Genomic DNA, 25,604 nt, shown 5'->3' on the forward strand with positions numbered 1-25,604 from the left:
TAAACTTCATTTGCCACCTCTCAGTCCATCTGTTCAACCTTTCCAGATCCTGTTGCAGCAGCATAGCGTCAGTAGTGTCCTTAACGACCCTGCCAACCTTTGTATCATCTGCAAACTTAGACATTAAACTTGATTTCCCATCATCAATATCATTCATAAACACCGAAAACAACAATGGACCCAACACTGAACCTTGAGGAACTCCACTAATAACATTAGTCCACGTTGAGCAGTGTCCATTGATTACCACTCTCTGTCTTCTGCCACTCAACCATCCCCTTATCCATAGCAGCAATTTGCCTCCAATGCCACACTGCTCCAATTTGTGCAGCAGTCTTCCATGTGCAACAGTATCAAAAGCCTTTCTAAGATCCAAATATATAATATAATAAAGTTATTCCCTGCATCCAGTTCTTTTGTGACTACATCATAGTATCCAATCAAATTGGTCAGGCAAGACCTGCCCTTAACAAAACCATGCTGTGTCTGAGCTATAACTGAATTCTTGTCTAGATGATGCTGCAGTGCTTCTTTAACCAGTGCCTCCATTAATTTACCTGGAACAGAAGTTAAACTAACAGGTCTATAATTACTTGTGTCAGCCTTTGATCCTCCTTTGTGAATTGGGGTTACATTTGCACATCTCCAGTCTATGGGTACCTCCCCTGAGTCCAAAGAAGCTCTCATAATTATGGCTAGGGGTTTGCATACTTCCTTTGCTGCCTCCTTTAATATAACTGGATAGATCCCATCCACCCCAGGTGCCTTTTTTATGTTTATCCTCAACAATCTCTCCTCCACTTTCCTCTCAGTTATTACAAAATCATCCAGCTCACTGCCAATGTTTACTTTACCTACATCATTCTCCTTCCTGAATAACTCCTCATGCGTGAATGTAGATGCAAAATACTCGTTTAGATTGTTAGCCACCTGAGCAGGATCCTCAACTGTTGAACCATCAATATATCCAGTGGACCAATCTGATTCATCCCTTTCCTTCTCGAGTTCAAGTATGTAAAGAACTCCTTTCTGTTTTTCTTTGCATCCTTTGCCAAGGATTTTTCGTAGTCTGCCTTTGCCTGCCTAATCTCCTTTGTGACTTGGTTACAGACCAACTTATATCTATCATAGGCTTCCATGTCACCCATTAATTTGTATGTATCCCATGCATTTTTCTTCTCTGCCACATGTCTCATTAGTCCATCTGACAACCATTTAGGCTAGTAACTATGATAAATACCAAGCAAAGCAAGTGAAGCAGCAAGTCTACTACATTTGAAGCATGATAAGTTCTTACATATGAAAGAAGTTCAAAACCAAAAGGTTTTCCACATTGCATGGCAAACCAAAAAGTAGCAATGTTTGTTAATTCTTTCACTTGTGCAGAACATAATTTGTTACTATTCATAACCTGTGCCTGACTGACAGCTACTAATTTTCTCACAGGAGATATCTAAGAACTAATGAGAAATATGTATGCACAAGTAGAATTAACTAGCTTGTGCAGTACATGAAGAATACTGGTGTGAATATTGGAGGCTTGAAGTGGTGGAACCCATGTTTAGTCTCTAGAGCTAAGTTCCGGTCAACCCTTCCCTATCTCTTCCATCATGCAGTATGATTGATGACTTTTGAAGTTATGATGAACATCGTGGCGAGATCCAATATTCCTTACATTTCGAGGGTACAGCTCTAAAACGGTGTTTGCAGGCTGGCCGCTAGTTAGTACACCAGACCGAACCTATTGGTAACTCTCTAGGAGGCTTCCGGATCAGCTAGTGTATAATCTTGCTACCTGTACTCTGCCAGATAGTGACTGGAGGGAGTCCGAGTAGTGTGTATGCGGGGGGCACTTTTTCTTACTATTGAATACACCATGAATTGTCAAACTAATAGAGCAAGCTTATCTGTGAAAAGATCTAAACCTCCCAAACATTTCCTAATTCATTTCACAAATATACGTGGTCTAAATTCTAATCTCAGCGATGTCCATTTCCACTTGCAGTCTGCCAAACACCATGTACTTTTTCTGACAGAATCTCAGTTATCGGTTGATTCAACTACTGCTCATCTCAGATGCCCAAATTATTTGCTGTATGATTCCTTTTGCCTCAAAGGTGGCACTTGTGCATATATCTGTTCTGATATTCCCTGTCAGAGACTTCACAATTTGGAATCTCCTCTCTTCGATCTTCTCTGGCTTAAAATCTCTCTACCTCATTGTGTCAAATCCATCTGTTGTCTCTACCGTTCTCCCAACTCCACTAATCACTTGGAGCTCTTTGACTTCCTCTCTTTGCAACTTGACTTGATCCAGTCCAACTCTCCTAACAGTGAGGTAATTTTACTTGGTGATTTTAATGCTCACAACTCCAGCTGGCTTCCGTTTTCTAGTCACACCGACCAAGCTGGTTGAGATGATGAGGCTTTTGCAATTACTAATGACCTTGCACAGATTGTTCGTTTACCTACAAGAATACCGGGCAATCCTAATCATATAGCCAACACATTTGATCTTTTTCTCACAAACAACCATTCTAAGTCCACGATCGAAGTGAAGGTCCTTTAGGCACTTCAGATCACAACTTGGTGATTGTCTCGTCTCCAATGGAGCCTTTATCTCATGGCTATTCCCAACCTCGTGTTGTTTGGCATTACAAGAATGCGAAATGGGATGACCTGCGAGATTTCTTTTCTTCTTTTCCTTGGTCGGATTACTGTTTCAAAACTTCTGATGTCAGCATTTGCTCAGATCGTATCAGTGAAATTATTCTTGCAGGAATGGAATCCTTTATCCCACACTCTACTTTAAAATCTCGTCCTTTATCTAAACCTTGGTTTTCCAATAAATGTGCTAAGGCTGTTCAAGAGAAGAACATTGCATATCATAATTGGCTTGTTTCTAATTCTTCAGTTTCATTTTCTGCCTATACCAAAGCTTGCAACAATTGTAAAGCAGTTATTAATCAGTCTAAACTAGAGTTTGAACAGGCTAAGAGTAGAAAACTTGCTTCTTGCCCTAATGGTAGCCGAGCATTCTGGTCTCTTGCCAAAGCTATTGGCCGCAACTTTTGACCATCTCTGCTCCCACCTCTGTCCAAACCAGATGGTTCTGTTGTAACTTCAGCGAAGGATAAAGCTGAACTGCTGGCATCCCATTTTTTTTCCAACTGATGTATTAATAATCTTGGTAAAACATAAAACACCTCCCACCATTCCCAATGCCTCCTGTGGTCTTCCGTCAAATGGATGTCAGAAGGATTTTGACGCTAAGAATCTTGATGCTAAGAAAGCTCCAGGTCCCAATGGTATTTCTCCACTTGTTCTCAAAACCTGTGCTCCTGAACTTATTCCTATTCTTTGACGCCTTTTTTCACTTTCTTATTCCAAAGGTGTTTTTCCTTCTGTTGGAAATTTGCTCATATCCAGCCAGTTCCTAAAAAGGGTGACAAATCTCTCCCATCCAATTATTGTCCCATTGCAATTACTTCTACTCTTTCTAAAGTAATGGAGAAATCAATTAACCACCAACTCTTAAACTACCTAGAAACCTTCCATCTGATCAATGATCGCCAGTATGGATTCCGTCAGTGTCGATCCACTGGCGATATTCTAGCTTATGTTACTCATTTATGGACTAATTCAATGGAAAGGTTTGGTGAAACACAAGTAGTTGCTCTTGACATCTCAAAGGCTTTCGATTGTGTTTGGCATAAAGGTCTTCTAAACAAGCTTCCATCTTATAGTTTGCCAACTGTTTTTTGTAATTGGTTATCCAATTTTCTCTCTGATCGCTCACTGAGGGTGATGGTAGATGGCTCTCTGTCTTCTAACTTCTCCACTAATGCCGGTGTCTCCCAAGGTTCAGTTCTTTCTCCCACTCGTTTCCTCTTGTATATTAATAACCTTATTCCATTGACTGGAAATCCCATCCACAGTTTTGCCGATGATAGCACATTGCATTCCACTTTCTATTTTGAGGAACCTTGCCCTGCTCAATCAGCTTCAACTTCTTGAAAATCTGCTATCAATTCCTTAAATGCCAATCTTCAGGTAATTCTCCAGTGGGGCAAAGACAACTTAGTTGATTTCAACCCTTCTAAAACTCAGTCTTGTCTTATATCTCGCAAAAAAGGATTCTTCTGCTCCTATGCTTATCTTTGGTGACACTCCGATTTCTAGGCAAAATGATATATCTCTTTTGGGAATTACCCTGATTTCTAATCTCTCTTGGCAGAAGCACATTACAAATATTGCTTCCTCTACATCTAAAAAACTTGGTTTTCTCTTTCGCTCTCGGCGTTACTTTTCTTCCAAACAACTGCTCACTCTGTATAAATCACAAATCTGCCCTACCATGGAATATTGTTCCTACATCTGGGATGGTGCCCCAAAACCTCTCACAGGCTTCTTGATTCCATTCAGAAGAGGGCAGTTAGGTTAATTAATGATCCATCTCTAACAGAGTCTCTCCACTCGCTGTCTCATAGACGTACTGTTTCTCCTGCATGCCTCTTTTACAGATACTTCAATGGGCACTGTTCTTCTGAATTGGCTTCTATAATTCCCACTCTCTCTTTCAAAACAGTCCGAACAAGTGCAGCCACCAGCCAACATCCATTTACTGTCCAACTTGAAACTCACAGAACCAACTTTTCATCTTCCTCGTTTATTCATTCAACTGCCGTTTTCTGGAACAACCTACAACCTTCCTTCATACGTATTTCCTGAAAATTACAGTCTACAGAAGTTCAAGTCCTATGTCAACAAATATCTTCTTACGTCTTCTGAACCTTCAACTCAAGCACGGTACTAAATACGATAGGTTCTAATACCTCTCGTGTTTGGGTTTTACATAAAAAAAAAAAAAAAACAAGAAACATTCTTTCTCGCATCATAAAAACAATTTGTAACAGTTAAAAACTATGGACAAGTCTCACTATTTCAATAAAAAGTTATATGAACCTGCCTTACAAAAGATTTTTTCTGATACACACAAAAGACTAACTTATTAATCATTAGATTTAGTGATCTTATCATTAAATCATTAGATTCACTAAATCACTAGATTTAGTGATTTAGTGAAATTTCACTTCCTGGAATTTCATACTTTATCTTACATTTTTCCTAATTTTTTGATAAATAATAGATTTTCCCTATTTTCAATATAAACAGGGACCAGATGGCTGAAGAGCATCAAAATCTCCAGTTTGAAACAACCTTACTCACCTGCTAACAGTTAAAAATCAGAGAAGTGAACATGGAACTGGTCAGTTCGGTAATTTTAAGATTCATAATACAAACTTACAATTTAGGCATTTTTAAGTGTTTATACAAGAAAAGAAAACGAAAATGATAAAAAACCAATCATAACTAAAAATAACAATTAAATGAAATATGTATTCATTTGGTAGTAAAAAAAATTACTGTTGTTAAACAAAAGTAAATATATTTAAAATCTTACAAGTCTTGGCACGGGGTCTGGTGCATCAAAACCCTCCACTGAATAGGCTTCTTTGTTAATAGAAACATAGTTTGTTGGTGTTGGTGGACGGAATACTAGATCAGCAACCTTTTCACTATAAAAATGTAAAGCATTAAGAGTTGAGAACTCTTATAATATCCAAAGAATAACACTACTTGCCAATAAAATATAACAGCTGGCTTCCACCATTCCTTCCTTCCTTTTTATATATATATACATACACACACCCATATATATACAGGCATACCTTGTTAATACAGCAAGTTAGGTTCCAGACCACTGCCATAAAGTGAATCACAGCCTTTTTTTACTTTCCAATGCACAATGCATATAAAAGCCTAAAAACATATTTACACTATCATTTATTAAGTGAACAATAGCGCTAGGCCTAAAAAAACAATGCAAAAGTAAAAATAATAAATTTAAAAAAATGCTACAGTACTGTATTGTTAACCTTAAAATATTTTCGTCCTTTGCTTATGGTGACTGACAAATGAACATTTTAGAAGTAATTATGGAAGGAAGGCTGAAGGATATAGTGAGCTTCATCATCTGAGTCTTCAACGAATCTTGCCTTGATGTTGTTGAATGGTAGGGCTACTTGCTGTTGAAGGTTGGGGTGGCTGTGGCACTTTCTTAAAATAAGACAACAAATAAGTTTGCCTCATTGACTGACGCTTCCTTTCGCGAAGGATTTCTCTGTAGCATGCTATACCGTTTGGTAGTATTTTACCCACTGTAGAACTTCTTTCAAAACTTGCGTTAATCCTCTGAAAGCCTACCACTACTGTATCAAGTAAGCCAACATAGCGTTCTAAATCCTTCACTGTCATTTCAGCAATGCTCACTGGATCTTCGTCAGGAGTGGATTCCATCCCAAGAAGTAACCTTCTTTGTTCATCTATCATAAGCAAGTCCTCATCCGTTAAGGGCTGATCATGACATGCCAGCAATTCAGCCACATCTTCAGGCTCCACTTCCAGTTCTCTTGCCATTTCCACCAACCTTTGCAGTCAGTTCCTCCACTGAAGTTTCGAACTCTTCAAAGTCACCCATGTGGGTGGGAATCAACTTCTTCCAAACTCCTTTTAATGTTGATATTTTGACCTCTTCCCATGAATTACAAATTTTCTTAATTGCATCTAGAATGGTAAATCCTTTCCAGAAGGCTTTCAATTTATTTTGCCTAGGCTCATCGGAGGCATCACTATCTAAGACAGCTATAGCCTTAACAAATGACAAAGTGGGCTTAAAATATTCAGAAAATAATAGGACTTGAAAGCAACAATTACTCCTTGATCCATGGGCTGCAGAATAGATGTTGTGTTAGCAGGCAGGAAAACAATATTAATCTCCTCATATATCTTCATCAGAGCTCTTGGGTGACCAGGTGCATTGTCACTAATCAGTAATACCTTGAAAGGAATTTTTTTTACTACGCAATAGGTCTCAACAATGGGCTTAAAATATTCAGTAAACCACATAGTAAACAGATCTGCTGTCATCCAGGCTTTGTTATTCAATTTATAATACACAGGCAAGCTAGCTTTAGCATAAGTCTTGAGGGCCCTAGGATTTTCGGAATGGTAGATGAGCACTGGCTTCAACTTGCAGTGACCAGCTGAATTAGCCCCTAACAAGAGAGTCAGCCTATCCTTTGCAGCTTTGAAGTCAGGCATTGACTTTTCCTCTCTAGCTATGAAAGTCCTAGATGGCATCTTCTTCCAATATAGGGCCATTTTGTCAATGTTGAAAATCTGCTGCTTAGTGTAGCCACCCTCATCAATTACCTTAGCTGGCTCATCTGGATAGCTTTCTGCAGCTTACACATCAGCACCAGCTGCTTCACCTTGCACTTTTATGTTGTGGAGATGGTTTCTTTCCTTAAACCACATGAACCAACCTCTTCTACCTTCACACCTCTCTTCTGCAGCTGCCTCGCCTCTCTCAGCCTTTAGAGAATTGAAGAGAGTTAGGGCCTTGCTCTGGATTAGGCCTTGGCTTAAAGGAACTTGTGGTTGGTTTGATCTTCTATCCAGACCACTAAAACTTTCTCCATATCGGCAATAAGGCTTTCTGGATTTCTTATCACTTTCATGTTCACTGGAGTAGCACTTTTAATTTCTTTGAGTTCACTACTGTGCTAAACCTAGCTAACCTAGTTCACTACTGTGCTAAACCTATCTCAGTGTTCAACATGCCTTTCTCACTAAGCTTAATCTTTTCTAGCTTTTGATTTAAAGTACGATGCTTGTGACTCTTCTAATTAATAATTACAATAATAACAATAACACAAGTAAAAAGTTTTGAAAATTTTTGCAAATTTCCAGAATACAACACTGAGACACGAAGTGCACAAATGCTGTAAACAGACTGAACACGGGTAACAAAATGGCACCAGTCAACTTGTTCGATTCGGCTCGGAGTCAGCTGATACACGCGTCACCGCCGAAAACCCCCTTAAGAGCAAGGCAAGCGCTGAAAATAATAAACATGAATATAATTGAAAAGTGCTGTATTAGCAAAGAGCTCTAAAGCAAGGTATGCCTGTATTCTGCAGCATGTGTTCACATAATAATACTCTAGTTCATGACAGAGTAGTTAGCACTGTTCATAACAGTTGCTTGCTTCCTGGAAATTTCAGGTAAAATGAGGGAGAGAGAGAGAGAGGAGGTCGGGGAATTATGGAATTTGATTTAAATTTCCCCAATTAAAATTTGGTGTTGATTCAGCTTTCCTTCTTGAGCAATGCCTGAGTATCCAAAATTGCATATACATTTTTACATATCGGGGAGGGGGGGAACTATCAAAGCAAAATTGATCCTAAAACAATCCCAGGGATATACAAACTACCAACTTCTGGTGTTGTGGAAGTGGGAAGTTTGAATAAATTCAAACAAGGATTGAACAAATTATTAGAAAGGGTGGGCAGATGAAGCAGGTAATTTTATTTTTATGGCTGATGCTGTATAAGTTTGCTTCCTTTCATCACTTTACCACTATTAATATCAATGCAGAGACATCTGAAGCATACTTCTATTTATATAAAGAGAAGTTCTTGGATTATCCAAGTTCTATTAACCAAGGTCTCTGTTAGAAGTGTCAGTCAATATCAATAGTATGTGGGCTGATGAATCATGTCATGTCACCCTGAATGAGAGTTCAAATTGATAAATATTAAGAAAAGCACACTAGTATTTTGCAAAAAAAAAAAAAAAAAATGTATATGTGTGTGTGTGTCAAAAGTTGATCCAACGTGTGCAAACATTATATGCCAGTTCTCAGTTGATGGTCCTGACATTTGGTGCCATGATTAATTACCCACATGCTCAAAATTGTAATATGGAATGACTATCTCAAGAGTACAAGAAACTTTTATTGAGGTGCCTAACAAATGGGGGAAAAAACCAGCACATTTATATATAATGTTCTTAAACAGTTTTATGGAATGCTATAAAAAAAAAAAAAAAAGAGTACAACTACAACTTTATTAATTTAATGCCTACTATACATTATACATTTTATGGGTACTGCTGTACTGTATGTTGTTTAATAAAAGGCTTGAGCATGCTCAATGCTGATGGAATTCTTCCTCTTGCTCAGAATAATCATTTGAGAGGGCATAAATTCAAATTCAGGAAAGACAGATGTAGGATAGATGTGTGGAAGTTTGCCTTTAGTCAGTGGGTGGTTGGTTGGTGGAACAGACTTCCATCCTTTGTTGTTGAAGTTGATTGCCTAAATAAATTTAAGGCTGAGCTGGACAGGTACTTGGAACGAATGGAGGGGTGAAATGGGAGCGTGTTTTTTTTTTGGCTGATGCTGCATAAGCTTGCTTTCTTGCATCATATGCCTCTACTAATGCTAATGCTAAAACCTTTTTAAAATTACTTGCATATTTTTAATTCAGTTCCTGTACAATAATAAAGGAATCAGAAACCCCTACAAACTGAAGGTGTGGTTTCTATTGTCCAAGATTTTTATTATCCAAGCCAGTCTTCTCAGTACCATTCACCTCAAATAATTGAGATCCCACTGTATTTTAAAAAAAAAAAATTAATTTTATATAATAAAAAATTAAAATTTCTGTTGGTTTTAATGAAATTTAAGACAGCTCGTCAAATCTTTCTAACAAATCTAAATGCAAAATTTGAAGACAATCCATCCCCTGGAAGTCAAGTTTTTACATGCAGTGGACATTTCCACTTTCCACATAGACAGACATGGTGAAGACAATAGGCACTTTACACATTTGCAAAAACATTATGACAAGTGAACAAAGTCTCACAATTTCTACCTAATGTTCTTGCAAAATAAAGTCAGAGGAATAAATAACAACAAATACAGCAAGACTAATAAATAGTTTTATACATAAATTGTAATTAATTCTTTTTAACAAGCATTTACAGTAACTGCTAATCATCAAGATTAATAAAAGGACTGATAAAAAAAAAAAGCCATTATATGGCAGTTAGGCCATATAATGGCAATATGAAATTAAAAAGCTAAAATAGTTTTTGCCTAATGGGTAATGCCATCCAGTTAAAAATGATACTGGTTACTTTGGGTTAACTACATAATCCAATGTAATCATTTCTAAAAAGAGCTCAGTCCAAGTGCTGTCATTGTCACTGGAAGGATAACAACATCCCCAGATAGTCCACAATAAAACATAATGCAGAGTAGTGTTGTTTTATAAAACTATTTAAATTTTTCAATAACCTGTGATGAAATAACCTGCTTCTTTATTAAATCATAAAATTAAAAAGATCATACAAATTAAAAACATATTAGAAATAGGTCCCCATCAATTCGTTGCAAGACACTATAATTCATTGTATGGCAGTTTGGTGCAAGATAATTTGTTGTATGACAGTTCAGTGCAAGAAAATTTGCTGAATGTGAAAATAAAATAATAAATATGAGGGTTACCTCAATATCCAAATAGGAGATCTTCTTTTTTCAATTTCTGTGATAAAATCTGGGATGTTTTAGTAACATGGAATGGTTGAGGGCTGAGAGCAAGAAGAAACTCATTTACACAGAAACCACAGAAAAGGAAAGTTAATGAAGATAGGTTCATTTCTAGCAATATGGATTTGTGAAGGAAGTTGCAAGAAATTTATTGACTAATACAGAAAAAAAAAAGTTATTAGGCTGCAATTTTTTATTTATTATTTATTTTATTTTATTATTGTTATTTTTTTTTTTTTGAGACTGATGGAGGCTGTGCTGTTTAGCACGTTGGGAATTCAGAATAAACTTATTAACAGGGAAACTACAGGAAAGGCAAAAAGTTATTGAGGTGCACTTTGTTTTTTCTTTCTTTTTTGGGCTGTTGCAGCTTACACTATTCAAGCAGAGTCAGGAATCCCACTGAAAACCAAACATTAGAAGATGTGCATTACCCAGTTGACATCTGGTAATGATCTCTGACAAAACCCCATGAGCTGTCCTGGCAGACTATCTGCACTGCTCAGAGATGAGCAGTTTTCAGTAGACATATGTTAAAGTTTATAAAATAATTACTAAATAGAAAATCATGCAAAATTATAAATGAAATATCTGAAAACAAGCAAGAATAAAATTTTTTTAACAGGACTATATTTTACCTAACCTAAGCTTATTTTATTACAGAAAAATTTGTTTACCTCAGTTCTTGTTGAAGGAATTTCTGCATAAGCATTTCACGCTTTCCTAGAGTAATTATAATATATACATGTATTAATATTAGCAACTGTTAAAAGTAAAGAATATGACATACAAAAATAACAGTATATAAAAAATATACAAAAATGTTTTTAAAAACAAAGACTTTTTTGTAAAACAATATATACAATATATACAATATACATACATATACATACAATAAACAACATACATATATATACAGTACAATATTATGCATATTATACAGGGTGTCTCAAAAATACACAGCATAACTTCAGGAATGAGTTCCTCATATGCAGACAATAAAAATATTTTATGTCAACATAGTTCCGGAAATGCTTGGTTTCCAAGTTTTGAAGGTCTGTCTATGACACTTAACTGTTCACATCACCTTATAGTAATTGTTCAAAATGTCCACCTTCTGCCTGAATACAGGCCTCACATTGACGTCTCATGGACTCGGGAAGATGATGCCAAATTCCTGGCATGTTTCGTATTGTCTCACAACCTGTCACAATTCAATTGCATAGAGTTTCCACATCAGTTGGTGTTCTTGCAACACTCTCCAAATAGTCGAACGTTGAACAGCCAGTTGCATTTCTATTCTGTGCGTGCGGATTCCAGGAGTAGCATGCACAACATCCAAAATCTCCTCCTCTACTTCAGGAGTCGTAGATCTTGATCATCCTCTGTCGGCAGCACGAGGTGTAAAGGTCCCATGTTCACAAAGGCAGCGATGGATACCTTCAAACGTTTTCCTGTCTGGACATCTTCATTCTGGGAACCTTTCGTGGTACAAACGACAAGCCTCCATGGCATTGCTGTCCGCCAAACCGTATATAAAGTGCATATCCGCTTGCTCCTGATTTGAGTACATGGTCGGAATGGGAAACCATCAGATTCTGTCAGTACCTTATGATGAAGAAAATCACCTGCGGGAGATAAGACATTCTGGTTAATAACTCGGGAACCAAGCATTTCCGGAACTATGTTGATATAAAATATTTTTATTGTCTACATATGAGGAACTCATTCCTGAAGTTATGCCGTGTATTTTTGAGACACCCTGTATACTCATGCATTTGGAAAAGCATGACTTTAATGAAAAATTAATAAAGTGTAAACTGAACTTTAGCCCCAGTGACAGAAACAATCCATCGTACAACACATTAAACCAGTTCCTTTAGAAGAGAGCTAAAATAAATTTGTACCTATTCTTCCTTCAGTGCAATAACCAGTTCTGCTGTAGATGCAGATCACGGTGGCCATACCCTAATCCAGCATTCCAGTTCTTCATAAAGATGTTTAATCGGATTCAGGTCTGAGCGCTGGGATGGTGTGAACTCTGACTGTTGGTTGTAGTGATGAAAAACATCAGTACTGAGTCACATAATGCTGAAATATTTGACAGTTTCATAGTGCACTGTGGTAATTCTGTGGAAAGGGTCCACCATGTTCCAGCATGATAATGCTCCATATAATACAGCAAGCAGTGTAAAAGCCTGCTCAGGAAAATGAAGTCTAATAGCTCACCTTGCTTTTATTATTATTATTATTATTAGCTACGGGATGCAAGGAAGCTTGAAGCTTATGCTGCACCAGCCAAAAAAAAATAAAATAAAATAAATTCTCAAGTTATCCTGAGAGAGAGAGAGAGAGAGAGAGAGAGAGAGAGAAGGGAATCACCTAGAAAGAGAAGACTGATGATATCCTGCCCAGGTCCTGAGCTGGATATCATCAGTCTTCTCTTTCTAGGTGATTCCCTTCTACTTCTCTCTCTCTCAGGCTCCTCCGTAGCCAGGTGAGCAGGAGCAGCAGTGTGTAGCACACACTTCTTGATTAGACCAGGGTTCGAGTCCGTGACCACCAAATACGGAGGATGTGGAAAGGTTAGGGAATGACCACCGCATATCCCCGGAGTAATATGGCCTTAGTTGCTAATGCTCCTAAAAACCAAATAACAAACAAACAAAACAACTCTCTCTCTCAGGTTAACTCGGGATTTTTTTTTTTTGGCTGGTGCAGCATAAGCTTCAAGCTTCCTTGCATCCTGTAGTTAATAATTATAATAATAATAATAATAATAATAATAATAATAATAATAATAATAACAACAACAAGGTGAGTTATTAGACTTCATTTTCCTGAGCAGGCTTTTACGCTGCTTTCTGTATTATATGGAGCATTATCATGCTGGAACATGGTGGACCCTTTCCACAGAATTACCACAGTGCACTATGAAACTGTCAAATATCTCAGCATTATGTGACTCAGTATTGATGGTTTTCATCACTACAACCAACAGTCAGAATTCAAACCATGAGAAGCTGTCCCACACCATGACTCCTCTGAGCTTCTTGGTGGACATAATACATTGCAGTACATGACACTGTCCAGGCATACTCCACACCCACACTTCACCATCTGATCTGAAAACTATGTAATGTAATTCACCAATCTGTAGGATCTGATTTCACTGTCCCATCATCCAAAAACAATGGGCTAGGCACTACTGCAAATGATATCTGGTGTTCATTAGTGTGATGCAGATCTTTGAGCAGCAGCTCTGCCATGAAAATCTATGCTGTGTCGTACAACTCCCTACAAACCATAAACGCACTTAGGAACACTTCAATGAACATCTCAAGATCCAATGCAACATTTTCCAAGAATATCTTGCTTAGTTCACATTCTTCACGGATCAGCAATTCCTATTCACATTTTTTTTTTGTCTATGTAACTGTTTCTACACACCAATATTGTCCCTATTTTATGATTAAATCTGATAAAGGTGATTTCTGTGAAGTTCAAATGTGGCTGTTATACACTGCCACATAAACTGTTCACATAAACTGTTGAAATAATATAAGTACCTTGCAACAACTCATTCTACCTCTGTGATATTTCTGCTATTGATGATGTGATATTTCTACTATTAATGATTGACCAGACAACACAATTTTGAGCATAATGTCCTGGCATCCCCCCCCCCCCAAAAAAAACGTTGGGAGATGCTGATTCAACCCAATTTTCATGTAAAACCATTTTTCTGGACTAAATATATGTTGTTAAAATTGATAATATGTAATTTTGTTAATTTAGCATAGCAATTCATATTATCATAATAAATAGTTAGTTAAATAGTTTAATAAATGATTATCATAATATGCTTATATATTTTACATCTAACATTGTCAAAGTGTGAGAACGTCATTAAAATGTACCATATTGTACTCTTTTTACACCCTAAAATAAACAATCAAGCAAACAAGCCTGTTATAATTATTAATACAATAGAACACCAGATATTTTATTTTCTCTCCATTCAGTAAAATGCCTATGCATAAATGTGTTTATAAAGAACAATATTCAAAGAAATGGTCATTTAACAAAAAAAAAAGGGATCAACTTGATGGCGAAGGCGAATGCACAATTTGTATGCCATTTTTAAGTAACAGAGATGGTGGCCATGCCCATATAAAAGCTTTTTTAAAATAAAGAAAACAAGCAAAACTGCAGAGGGAAAATCACAAATTTTGGTTCCTTTCCATGAGATGCTCAGATGCTGAAATGATGCCTGCCCTATATTCTTTAACAACCATACCAAATCAATTATTGAGGCCTCTGAATTTTTGGGTGCCTCTGTGGTAACAGACCTGATGGTTAAGTTTACTTACAGAAATTTTACTACACATCTTTTTGTGCAGGTAAGACCATGTCAAGCAATTGAAATGCTTGCATGCAATCAGCAAATGCATGCTGCTACATATTACATGAAAAAGGCATGGGTAAAACTAACATTTTGCAGCCCTTGACAGTTGATACCAGGATGCAGTGTCCTCCATGTTAATATGGGCTGTGGTTACATGGCTCTAGTGCGTTATAGCACTAAGTTGATGATGCACCAACAAATCTAACAACAACAACAACATGGCTGTTCCTATTCTTCAAACTAACAGATTATTTTTGTTTATCAAACAGTATTCCAACAAAGAATTAAAGTGATGCAGAGGTGATGCAGAAAACCAAGGTGCCACTGGTTTCTTGCTCATTTTCTTAATGTTGCTGACAAGAAGAATGAGTGCCATCTTTAAAAAAATGTGATAAAATAATGTAACAATCAGAAGATGGTAGCATGTATTAAGTGGCAAGGCAATTAAGGCTATGAAGCATTAGTATAGTATGTCTGTAATAATGTGTATCCTTTGGTCAGTTTGCTGTTTTATAAACGAAAACAAAAAAACAAGTTTCTGCTAAGAAACTCATGCAACTCTCATCCAAGACTGACTAACTCAGCCATGTTGTGAAAAAAGTTTATAAAAGTTTAGCGTGTCAAGATGAAATTCAAAACCAGGCCTTTCTGCAAGACTTGAAACATACCTATATGTTTTTTTTTTTTTAATTCCTTAATGTCATGCCAATGTGGAAATATTTACTTTGAACATACACTGGTTGGAAGAGCATTAGCATTAGCATTAGTAGAGGCATTTGATGCAAGAAAGCAAGCTTATGCAGCATCAGCCAAAAAAAAATAATAAAATAAATAAAATAAAATAAAAATAAATAAATAAAAAATAACCACTTCCACTTCACCCCTCTGGTCGTTCGAAATACCTGTCCAGCTGAGCCTTAGACTTATTTAGGCTATCAACTTCCACGACAAGGGATGGAAGTCTGTTCCACCAACCAACCACCCGCTGGCTAAAGGCAAATTTCCTCACGTCTATCCTACATCTGTTTTTCCTCAATTTGAATTTATGCCCTCTCAGGTGATTTTTCTGAGCAAGAGGAAGAATCCCATCAGCATTGAGCATGCTCAAACCATTCAAGGCGTTATACACCTCAATCAGATCACCTCGCTGGTGCCTAGTCTCCAGACACTGTAATTTGCAAAACTTAAGCCTTTCTTCGTAAGAGCACCCCTTTGTTCCATTCACCAATCTTGTTGCCCTTCTCTGTACTCGTTCCAGCATCCCTACATCCTTCTTGAAATGAGGCCACCAGACCTGTATACAGTACTCTAGGTGTGGCCTGACCATTGCCTTATACAAGGGAATAATCACCTCCTTATCCCTTCTAGAAAACTTCCTATATATCATCGACAATACACCATGAGCTACTCTTGCAGACCGTCTGCACTGCTCAGAAAACATATCTGCCTGCACAACCACCCCCAGGTCCCTTTCATTCTCTACCACTGTCAGTGTAGTACCACAGAGTTGATACGTTGCTCTGGGGTTGCTGTTTCCCATATGTAGTACTTTACATTTGTCAATGTTAAACTTCATTTCCCACCTCTCAGCCCATCTGCTCAACCTTTCCAGATCCTGTTGCAGTAGCATAGTGTCAGTAGTGTCCTTGACAACCCTGCCAACCTTCGTATCGTCTGCAAACTTGAACATTAAGCTTGATATACCATCATCAATATCATTTATAAATACAGAAAACAATAATGGACCCAATATTGAACCCTGAGGGACTCCACTAATAACATTAGTCCACAATGAGCAGTGTCCATTGATTACCACTCTCTGTCTTCTCCCCCTCAACCACCCCTTTATCCATAGCAGCAATTTGCCTCCAATGCCACACTGCTCCAATTTGTGTAGCAGTCTTCCATGTGCAACAGTATCAAAAGCCTTTCTAAGATCCAAATATATAATATCAAAGTTATTCCCTGCATCCAGTTCTTTTGCGACTGCATTATAGTATCCAATCAAATTGGTCAAGCAAGACTTCCCCTTAACAAAACCATGCTGTGTCTGAGCTATAACTGAAGTCTTGTCTAGATGATCCTGCAGTGCTTCTTTAACCAGTGCCTCCATTAATTTTCCGGGAACAGAAGTTAAACTAACAGGTCTATAATTACTTGTGTCGCCTTTTGATCCTCCTTTGTGAATTGGGGTCACATTTGCACATCTCCAGTCCATGGGTACTTCCCCTGAGTCCAAGGAAGCTCTCATAATTATGGCTAAGGGTTTGCTTACTTCCTTTGCTGCCTCCTTTAATATAACTGGATAGATCCCATCCACCCCAGGTGCCTTTCTTGTATTTATCTTCAACAATTTCTCCTCCACTTTACTCTCAGTTATTACAAGATTCTCTAGCTTACTGCCAGAGTTGAATACACCTCTGGCATTCCCCTTGCTGAATAACTCCTCATGTGTGAATGTCGATGCAAAATATTCATTTAGTTTGTCAGCTACCTGAGCAGGATCATCAACAGTTGACCCATTGATATCAAGTGGACCAATCTGATTCATCCCCTTCTTTCTAGAGTTTACATAAAAAGAACTCTTTGCTGTTTTTCTTTACATCCCTTGCCAAAGATTTCTCGTAATCTGCCTTCGCCTGCCTAACCTCCTTTGTAACTTGGTTACAGATCAACTTGTATCTTTCATAGGCTTCTATGTCACGTGTTAATCTGTATGTATCCCATGCATTTTTCTTCTCTGCCATATGTCTTATTAGTTCATCTGACATCCACTTAGGCCTAAACCGTGAACAATATTTCTTAGTTGGTATGTAAAGCCTAGCAGCTTACAAGATAAGTTCTTTGAATGCTTCCCATTTTGAATTTGCTGTTGGTAACATCATCAGTTGGTCCCACTGTATAGATTTTAAATACTGTCTCAGTCTATCGTAGTCGCCTTTACGAAAGCAATAACCCTTCCCTTTACCCCTAATGGTAGTTACCTCTTTGAGTAAATTCCACTTCAGCACACTGTGATCACTGCCACCTAGTGGTTCATTTACCTGCAGATTCTTAATGCATGAAGAATCACTACTGATAATCAAATCAAGAGTATTACTCTCTCTAGTTGCCTCCCGAACATGCTGATGTAGAAAACAATCATCCAATAAATCCACAAAAGCCTTGCTAGTGTGTGAGTGACCAGCCCCCAAATTCCAGTCAATATCAGGGAAATTAAAATTCCCCATTATAAGACTCTCTGATTTACTGCCCCACTCTATTTCCCTGTACAATTTCTTGTTATACTCATCAGAGTCATTAGGCCTATAGCACACTCCTACTCTCAATTTTGATCTTCCAATGCTTATGTCACACCAAACTGACTCGACACTGCACTGTCCAGCAATGTCGACTGGACTGGCTTCACTTCCTTGGATTTTATGTATTTCTTAACTAATAGCATAACCCCTCCTCCCTTCCTATCCTGTCTATCCCTTCTGTAAACATTGTACTCCCCAAATTCCAGTTCTGCATTCCTTATATCTGTGTGACACCACGTCTCTGAAATCCCCACAATATCTGCCTTTGATGTTTTGAGCAATACCTCAAATTCATCAAATATATTTACTAAACTCCTAGCATTGGTGTACATGCAAGTATACATGCACCTGTTCTTTTTCTTAGCTACCCTAACACAACCCATGTGTTTACTTGTACCCCAATGATTCCCAGCAGTCTCTGAAATATCCTGTATCTTATTTTCCAAGCTGCGGCTCATTCCAATAGAAGCAGTGCAAGAATCACTTTCACCTCTGCCAGTGGCTACTGTTAATTTATTAGTCCTTGTATCCCCCCAAGCTATCAGTTTTCCGACCCACCTAACACTGCCTCGATAGCATCAGCAAATATTCTTGCACCCTTTCTATTTAAGTGTATCCCATCCCTGTAGAAGCAGTCTCTCCTGTTAACAAGTACAGACCAGGCTGAAAAAAATTCTAGCCCTTGCACAATCTTTCCAGGGCCGAATTGATCGACAGGGCTCTCATCATATACTCCCTCCTATCGTGTCTGGGCAGAATTGCAGACAGTTTCAAATTCAACCCTAATTCACGGCTTTTTTTCAACAGTGACCTGTACTTGTTAAGTAATCGTTAGAACTAGCATAAATATTGTAAAACACTTTAACCATTCTGCTTCAGCAGTTAATAAGTTGACAGAATTATAGAACTAGATTTAGAAAACCACATTAATTCAAGATGTGTCTATGCAATGGAATTCAAAGTAATCAAACATGCTAGAAAGAAATCTAGAGCAACGAAAAGCTCTTGTGACGTATGTTATGGATAACAACATCTCTACATTAATTCATACCAGTGGAGTCTTGTTGAGAAAACAGTTTTAACTTTTAAAGCCGTTTCAACAAATTACCAAGGAATCAAGTAAGAGAGAATCTACACTGGTGTGCAAAACTTAAGAACCAACACTATTTCTAAAGGTTACAACCACAAAATCAAACAAAACAGCCTGTGGCAATTTACATAACTGTGGCCGTTCAGTAGAAAGCTGATGAACATGCACATAAAAGCATCAGTTCAGCAGTTATATGCAAATTACTGAATGGTGAGCACGATTGTTACAGATGTTCGATTGGTTTCATACAGTGCTACAGACAAAATGGCCAGTAGATAACATCTGGATGACTTTACCCAGGGTCGAATAATTGGGAAGCTCGAGGAAGGTCAAAGTGTGAGGAGTGTGGCTTCAGAGTTCGGTATCGCCCTGAGCATTATCTGACGTGCGTGGTCGGCCTTCAGAACGACAGGTACAGCTGTTCAAAGGACCAGTGGTGGTTGTCCACAAAAATAAACGCGCAATGATGGCAGCTATATACTCCTACAGGCCAAGAGGGACCGATACCAGACAGCAGGATCCATTGCAAACCAGCTGCACAGGATGCAGGATATCGCAGTTTACTGTGGCCAGGCGACTCCACAAAGGTGGACTGTTTGCCTGACGGCCAGTACGCTGTGTCCCTTTAACATCTGCCCATCGGAGACACCGTTTACAGTGGTGCATTGAACATAAGGACTGGACAGCAGTGCAGTGGGGTAAGGTACTCCTTACGGATGAGATTAGATTCAGTCTCAGCGGCGATTCTAGATGTCAGCTAATCTGGCGAGAGGTTGGTACACGGTATCATCCAGCAAACATCACTGAAAGGGATTGATATGGCGGTTGAGGTGTTCTCGTCTGGAGAGGCGTTATCTTGGATGAACATACACAACTCCAGATACTGGAAGGCAGTACTGTAACCGGTGCAATCCTTCCACATGTGCGTCTGTTCCAAGGTGCCATCGGCCCCGAGTTTGTGTTTAGGGATGATAACGCCACACCCCATCACACTGCAGCTGTTGTTATGCTTTTGGAAAGTGAGGACATTGTTCGTATGGATTGGCCTGCCCGTTTCCCCTGATCTTAATCCCATCAAACACATATGGGACACTCTGGGGAGTCGCCTAGCGGCCTGTCCACACCCACCAGAAAATGTTCACCAGCTGAAGAGCGCACTGACAGAGGAATGGACGATGTTACTGCAAGAACTAATCAACAACATTGTTCTAAGTATGGACAGGCGGTGCAAACGGACAGCCTGCATTGACATTAGGGGTGGCCATATCTCCTACTGGGGACCACCTCTTCCCTTTGTTCCATCTTTGGCAGTGATGTATCTGTATCATGGCAGCCAGAGCTATGTTGCCATTTTTGAATAAAGTCCCTCTGTACCATTTTGTTTCCGTTGTTGTGTCGGTGTTGTTTCCTTCATCATTTCTGTGTCTTCATCATGTCAGTGTTGTTTCCTTCATCATTGTACCTCACGAGGTTCCTCTGGTATGCTTTTTCCATATCCAGGCCATTCCTATAAGAAGCTACATGTGAAAACCTGACTGGTCCTTAAGTTTTGCACACCAGTGTACCATTTCAATGATCATCCCAACAATTCAAACTATTAATTTTTTTTTTTATCAAAGGCTATACAAAGTAATAACTTCAGTGGAATTTGCACCACAATTGAAGAACTTAGATCTTCAATTGGCAAAAAGATTTTCTACTTCAGCTTCTACCTTTTCTACTTTTTTCAGCCTGGTCTGTACTTGTTAACAGAAGAGACTGCTTCTACAGGGATGGGATACACTTAAATAGAAAGGGTGCAAGAATATTTGCTGATGCTATCGAGGCAGTGTTAGGTGGGTCAGAAAACTGATAGCTTGGGGGGATACAAGGACTAATAGTTTAACAATAGCCATAGGCAGAGGTGAAGGTGATTCTTGCACAACTTCTATTAGAATAAGTAGCGACCTGGAGCGAGGGGTGTTGGGGGTTTCAGGGACGGATGGCAGTCATCCTGAAATAGGTGGGTATATGGGATGTGTTAGGGTAACTAGGAATAGGAATAGGAGCATGTATGCTTGCATGTATACCAATGCTAGAAGTATAGTAAATAAATTTGATGAATTTGAAGTGTTGGTCAAGACATCAAAGGCGGATATTGTTGGGATAGCAGAGACATGGAGCCACACAGATATAAGGAATGCAGAACTGGAATTTGTGGAGTAAAATGTGTACAGAAAGGATAGACAGGATAGAAAGGTAGGAGGTGTTATGCTGTTAATTAAGAAAAACATAAAATCAAAAGAAGTGAACCCAGTTGATATAGATGAACAGTGCACTGTTGAGTCAGTTTGGTGTGACATAACCACTGCGAAAGAAAAAATAAGAGTAGGAGTGTGTTATAGGCCTAATGACTCGAATGAGTACAATGAACAATTGTACAGAGAAATAGAATGGTCCAGTAAATCAGAATGTCTTATAATGGGGGATTTTAACTTCCCAGATATGGACTGGAACTTGTGGGTTGGTCACTCACACACTTGTCAGACTTTTGTGGATTTATTGGATGATTGTTTTCTGCAGCAGCATGTTCGAGAGGCAACCAGAGAGAGTAATACTTTGATCTGGTTATCAGCAGTGATCATTCGTGTATTAAGAATTTGCAGATAAAGGAACCAATAGGTGGCAGTGATCACAGTGTACTGATGTGGGATTTATTTAAAGATTTAATTACCATCGGCGTAAAGGAAAGGGTTTTTGCTTCCGTAAAGGTGAGTACAGTAGTCTCAGAAAGTTTTTAAATTCTGTACAGTGGGATCAACTGACGATGTTACCAACAGTAAATTCTAAGTGGGAAGTATTCAAAGAATTAATCGTGGATGCTACTAAACGTTTCTTACCTATTAAGAAATATTGTTCAAGATTTAGGCCTAAATGGTTATCTAATGAACTAATGAGACTCTTAACAGGGAAGAAAAATGCATGGGATGCATATAAATTATCAAGCGACTCAGAAGCCTATGGCAGATATAAACTAGTCTGTAATCAAGTCACAAAGGGGGTTGGGCAGGCAAAGGCAGATTACGAGAAATGCTTGGCAAAAGATGCTAAGAAAAACAGCAAGGATTTCTTTACTTATATAAACTCTAAAAGGAAGGGGATGAATCTGATTGGTCCACTTGACATCAATGGTTCGACTGTTGATGATCCTGCTCAGATAGCAAACAAACTGAATGAGTATTTTGCACCTACATTCACACATGAGGAATTATTAAGGTTTGAAAATGGCAGAAGGTTATCAAATTGTAGCAGGATACTTAATGATTTTGTAATAACTGAGAGAAAAGTGGATGAGAAATTGTTGAAGTTAAACATAAGAAAAGCACCTGGGGTGGATGGGATCTATCCAGTTATATTAAAGGAGGCGACAAAGCAACTAAGCAAACCCTTAGCCATAATTATGAGAGCATCCTTGGACTCAGGGGAGGTTCCTACGGACTGGAGATGTGCAAATGTATCCCCAATTCACAAAGGGGGATCGAAGGGTGACACGAGTAATTACAGACCAGTTAGTTTAACTTCTGTTCCGGGTAAAATAATGGAGTCACTGGTTAAAGATGCATTGCAGGATCATCTAGACAAGACTGCAGAAATAATTCAGACACAGCATGGGTTTGTTAAGGGAAAGTCTTGTCTGACAAATTTGAGAGGATATTATGATGTGGTTACAAAGGAACTGGATGCAAAAAATAATTTTTGATATCATATATTTGGATTTCAGGAAAGCTTTTGACACTGTTGCGCATGGAAGACTATTGTACAAATTGGAGCAGAATGGTATTAAGGGTAAGTTGCTAAAATGGATAAAAGGATGGTTAAGTGGGAGAAGACAGAGGGTGGTAATCAATGGGTGCTGCTCTTCGTGGACTAATGTTATTAGTGGAGTCCCACAGGGTTTGGTGTTGGGTCCACTGTTGTTTTATATATTTATCAATGATATTGATGAAGGTATATCAGGCTTAATGTCAAAGTTTGCAGATGATACAAAGGTTGGCAGGGTTGTTAATGACAGTAATGGCAATGTGCTACTGCAACAGGATCTAGATAATTTGGGCAGATGGGCTAAGAAGTGGCAACTGAAGTTTAACCTTGACAAATGCAAAGTAGTTCATATAGGTAGAAGTAACCCCAGAGAAACATACCAACTGTGTGGTACTACACTTAAGGTGGTAGAAAATGAAAAGGACCTGGGAGTAATTGTGCAGGCAGATATGAAGTTTTCTGAGCAACGTAGACAGGCTGCCAGGGCATGTCATGGGTTTTTGTCAATGATATATAGGAATTTTGCTAGCAGGGAAAAGGAGGTGATTATCCCTCTGTATAAGGCAATGGTCAGGCCACGCCTTGAGTACTGCGTACAGGTCTGCACGCCTTGAGTACTGCATACAGGTCTGCAGGCCTCATTTTAGGAAGGATGTAGATTTACTTGGGCATGTACAGAGAAGGGCAACAAGATTGGTGAGGGGAATGAAGGGATCCTCTTACCAAGAGAGGGTTAAGTTCTGCAAATTGCGGTGGCTGGAGACTAGGCACCTGCACGGTGATCTGATTGAGATGTATAAGGCCTTGAATGGGTTGGCATGCTGAATTCTGATGGGTTCCTTCCACCTGTTCAGATTACGAACCTAAGGGGGCATAAATTCAAATTAAGAAAAGACAGATATAGAATAGATGTGCGGAAATTTGCCTTTAGCCAGCAGGTGGTTAATTGCTGGAACAAACTTCCATCTGTTGTGGAAGTTGATAGGTTGAATAAATTTAAGGAGGATCTGGACAGGCATTTGGAGGGAATGGTGTGATTTTTTTTTTTTTTTTTTTGGCTGATGCTGCATAAGCTCATACACATGCTTTCTTGCATCACATGCCACTGCTACTACTACTACTACTACTTATTTGGAAAACAAATCTTTGTGTCTATCTTCTTTCATAGATCCTAAATTCAAGATGAGATTTCAGAAAAGTGATATGAAAGCCAAAATAAAGGAATGGGTATTAGAAGCTGTGGGCAAAATGGAGCAGAATTTAAAGAAAATATTTCATGTTCATCCAGTTCTGGAGAAGATCAAGGATCCTCAGGTGACAATGCACTGACTTTTTCAAAATTGTTTCAAGAATTAGCTGCTACTTCTGCCAAGATGGAGAAGAACCAGCAATATCAAAAGAAAAGGAATCTAAAAGGAAAAGAACAAGCATTAATCGTATTTGCTCAAGAGAAATGCATCATTATTTGAATTTACCATTACTACCAAAAACTGATGACCCTTTCTTGTTGTGGAAAAATTTACAAGAAACCTTTCCACTTTTGAGTAAATTAGCTTTAAAATATTTAAGTGCGCCACCTTCTTCAATCGAAAGTGAAAGAATATTCGGTACAGGTGAAAATATATATGAGCCTGCAAGAAATAGGTTATGCTCTGAAAATAGAGAAACTCTTATGTTCCTACATTATAATTTAAGAGTAATGGAATTTGATTATCTCTCTATACATTAAAGAAGTTTTCCTCCTAGTGATATTTATTCGAGTCAATGGGAGAAGAGGGCAAGGCAATTACGTCACTATAATGCAATTAATTACTAACAACTGCCTCCATAACGTTCACCAATCTCGTGCACGTGCTTCCCTGTCAAACATTTGATGTTCCATTGTAACGTTTTTTTTATATTAATGGATATTGTATACAGTATTTGTAAACAGTTTAGTATTTTGTAAATACTTTAAATATCTGTATAGTTTGTGAATATTTCAGTTAAATATTTTAGTCCTGCTCTTTGGGATGCAACAATATTCCTCATGCATTATGGAACCCGAAGCAAAAGGCCTTTTCCGAAGTGACATATGTAAACACAGGTAAATAATTAATAGTGATATTTATTTGGCCTTGACAATGCCGAGCACTACAAATGCATAGGTAAATTATTACATAGGTCACTGATTAGAAATCGATCAGTGCATATCGACAGGTGTGTCTTTTACATAGAAAAGATTTGACTTACTCCTTATACCTCTACGTTTTACCTAGAAAATCGTACATGGGAGTGGGCGAAGCCCCCTAGTATTCATTAAAACTGTTTTAAGTTATTTACTTTTTTAAATGTTCCAAGATGTTTTTCTTAATTGTAGCACAATAGTTCAAAAGCTAGGCATTTGTGTATCAAAATTATTTAATTTGTGTTTTTGTATTAAAGAAGCTGTGTTTATCAAGATTACTATTTCATTTTTTGTGCTTGTTGTATCAATAAATAGTCAAATCAGCAGCCAGTCACTAAAAATGAAGGTAACAGTGAAGAAAGTAAAACTATTGCTAT

At 38.2% G+C, this 25,604-nt stretch overlaps 1 protein-coding gene across 1 annotated transcript in view; it reads right to left on the reverse strand.

Annotated features, from left to right (window-relative positions):
* LOC150080504 (uncharacterized) overlaps positions 1-25,604 on the reverse strand; it is a 74,851-nt gene that overhangs the window by 22,102 nt on the left and 27,145 nt on the right. Inside the window, exons 3-4 of the mRNA XM_090381940.1 lie at positions 11,137-11,182; positions 5,465-5,579 (exon numbers count right to left, since the gene is read on the reverse strand). Of these exons, the coding sequence (XP_090238066.1) occupies positions 5,465-5,579; positions 11,137-11,182 (161 nt within the window). The remainder of the gene's footprint in view (positions 1-5,464; positions 5,580-11,136; positions 11,183-25,604) is intronic.

The sequence above is a fragment of the Mastigoproctus giganteus genome, chromosome 9 (assembly GCF_048544385.1).
Source record: "Mastigoproctus giganteus isolate SK-2022 chromosome 9, ASM4854438v1, whole genome shotgun sequence".
NCBI lineage: Eukaryota > Metazoa > Arthropoda > Arachnida > Uropygi > Thelyphonidae > Mastigoproctus > Mastigoproctus giganteus.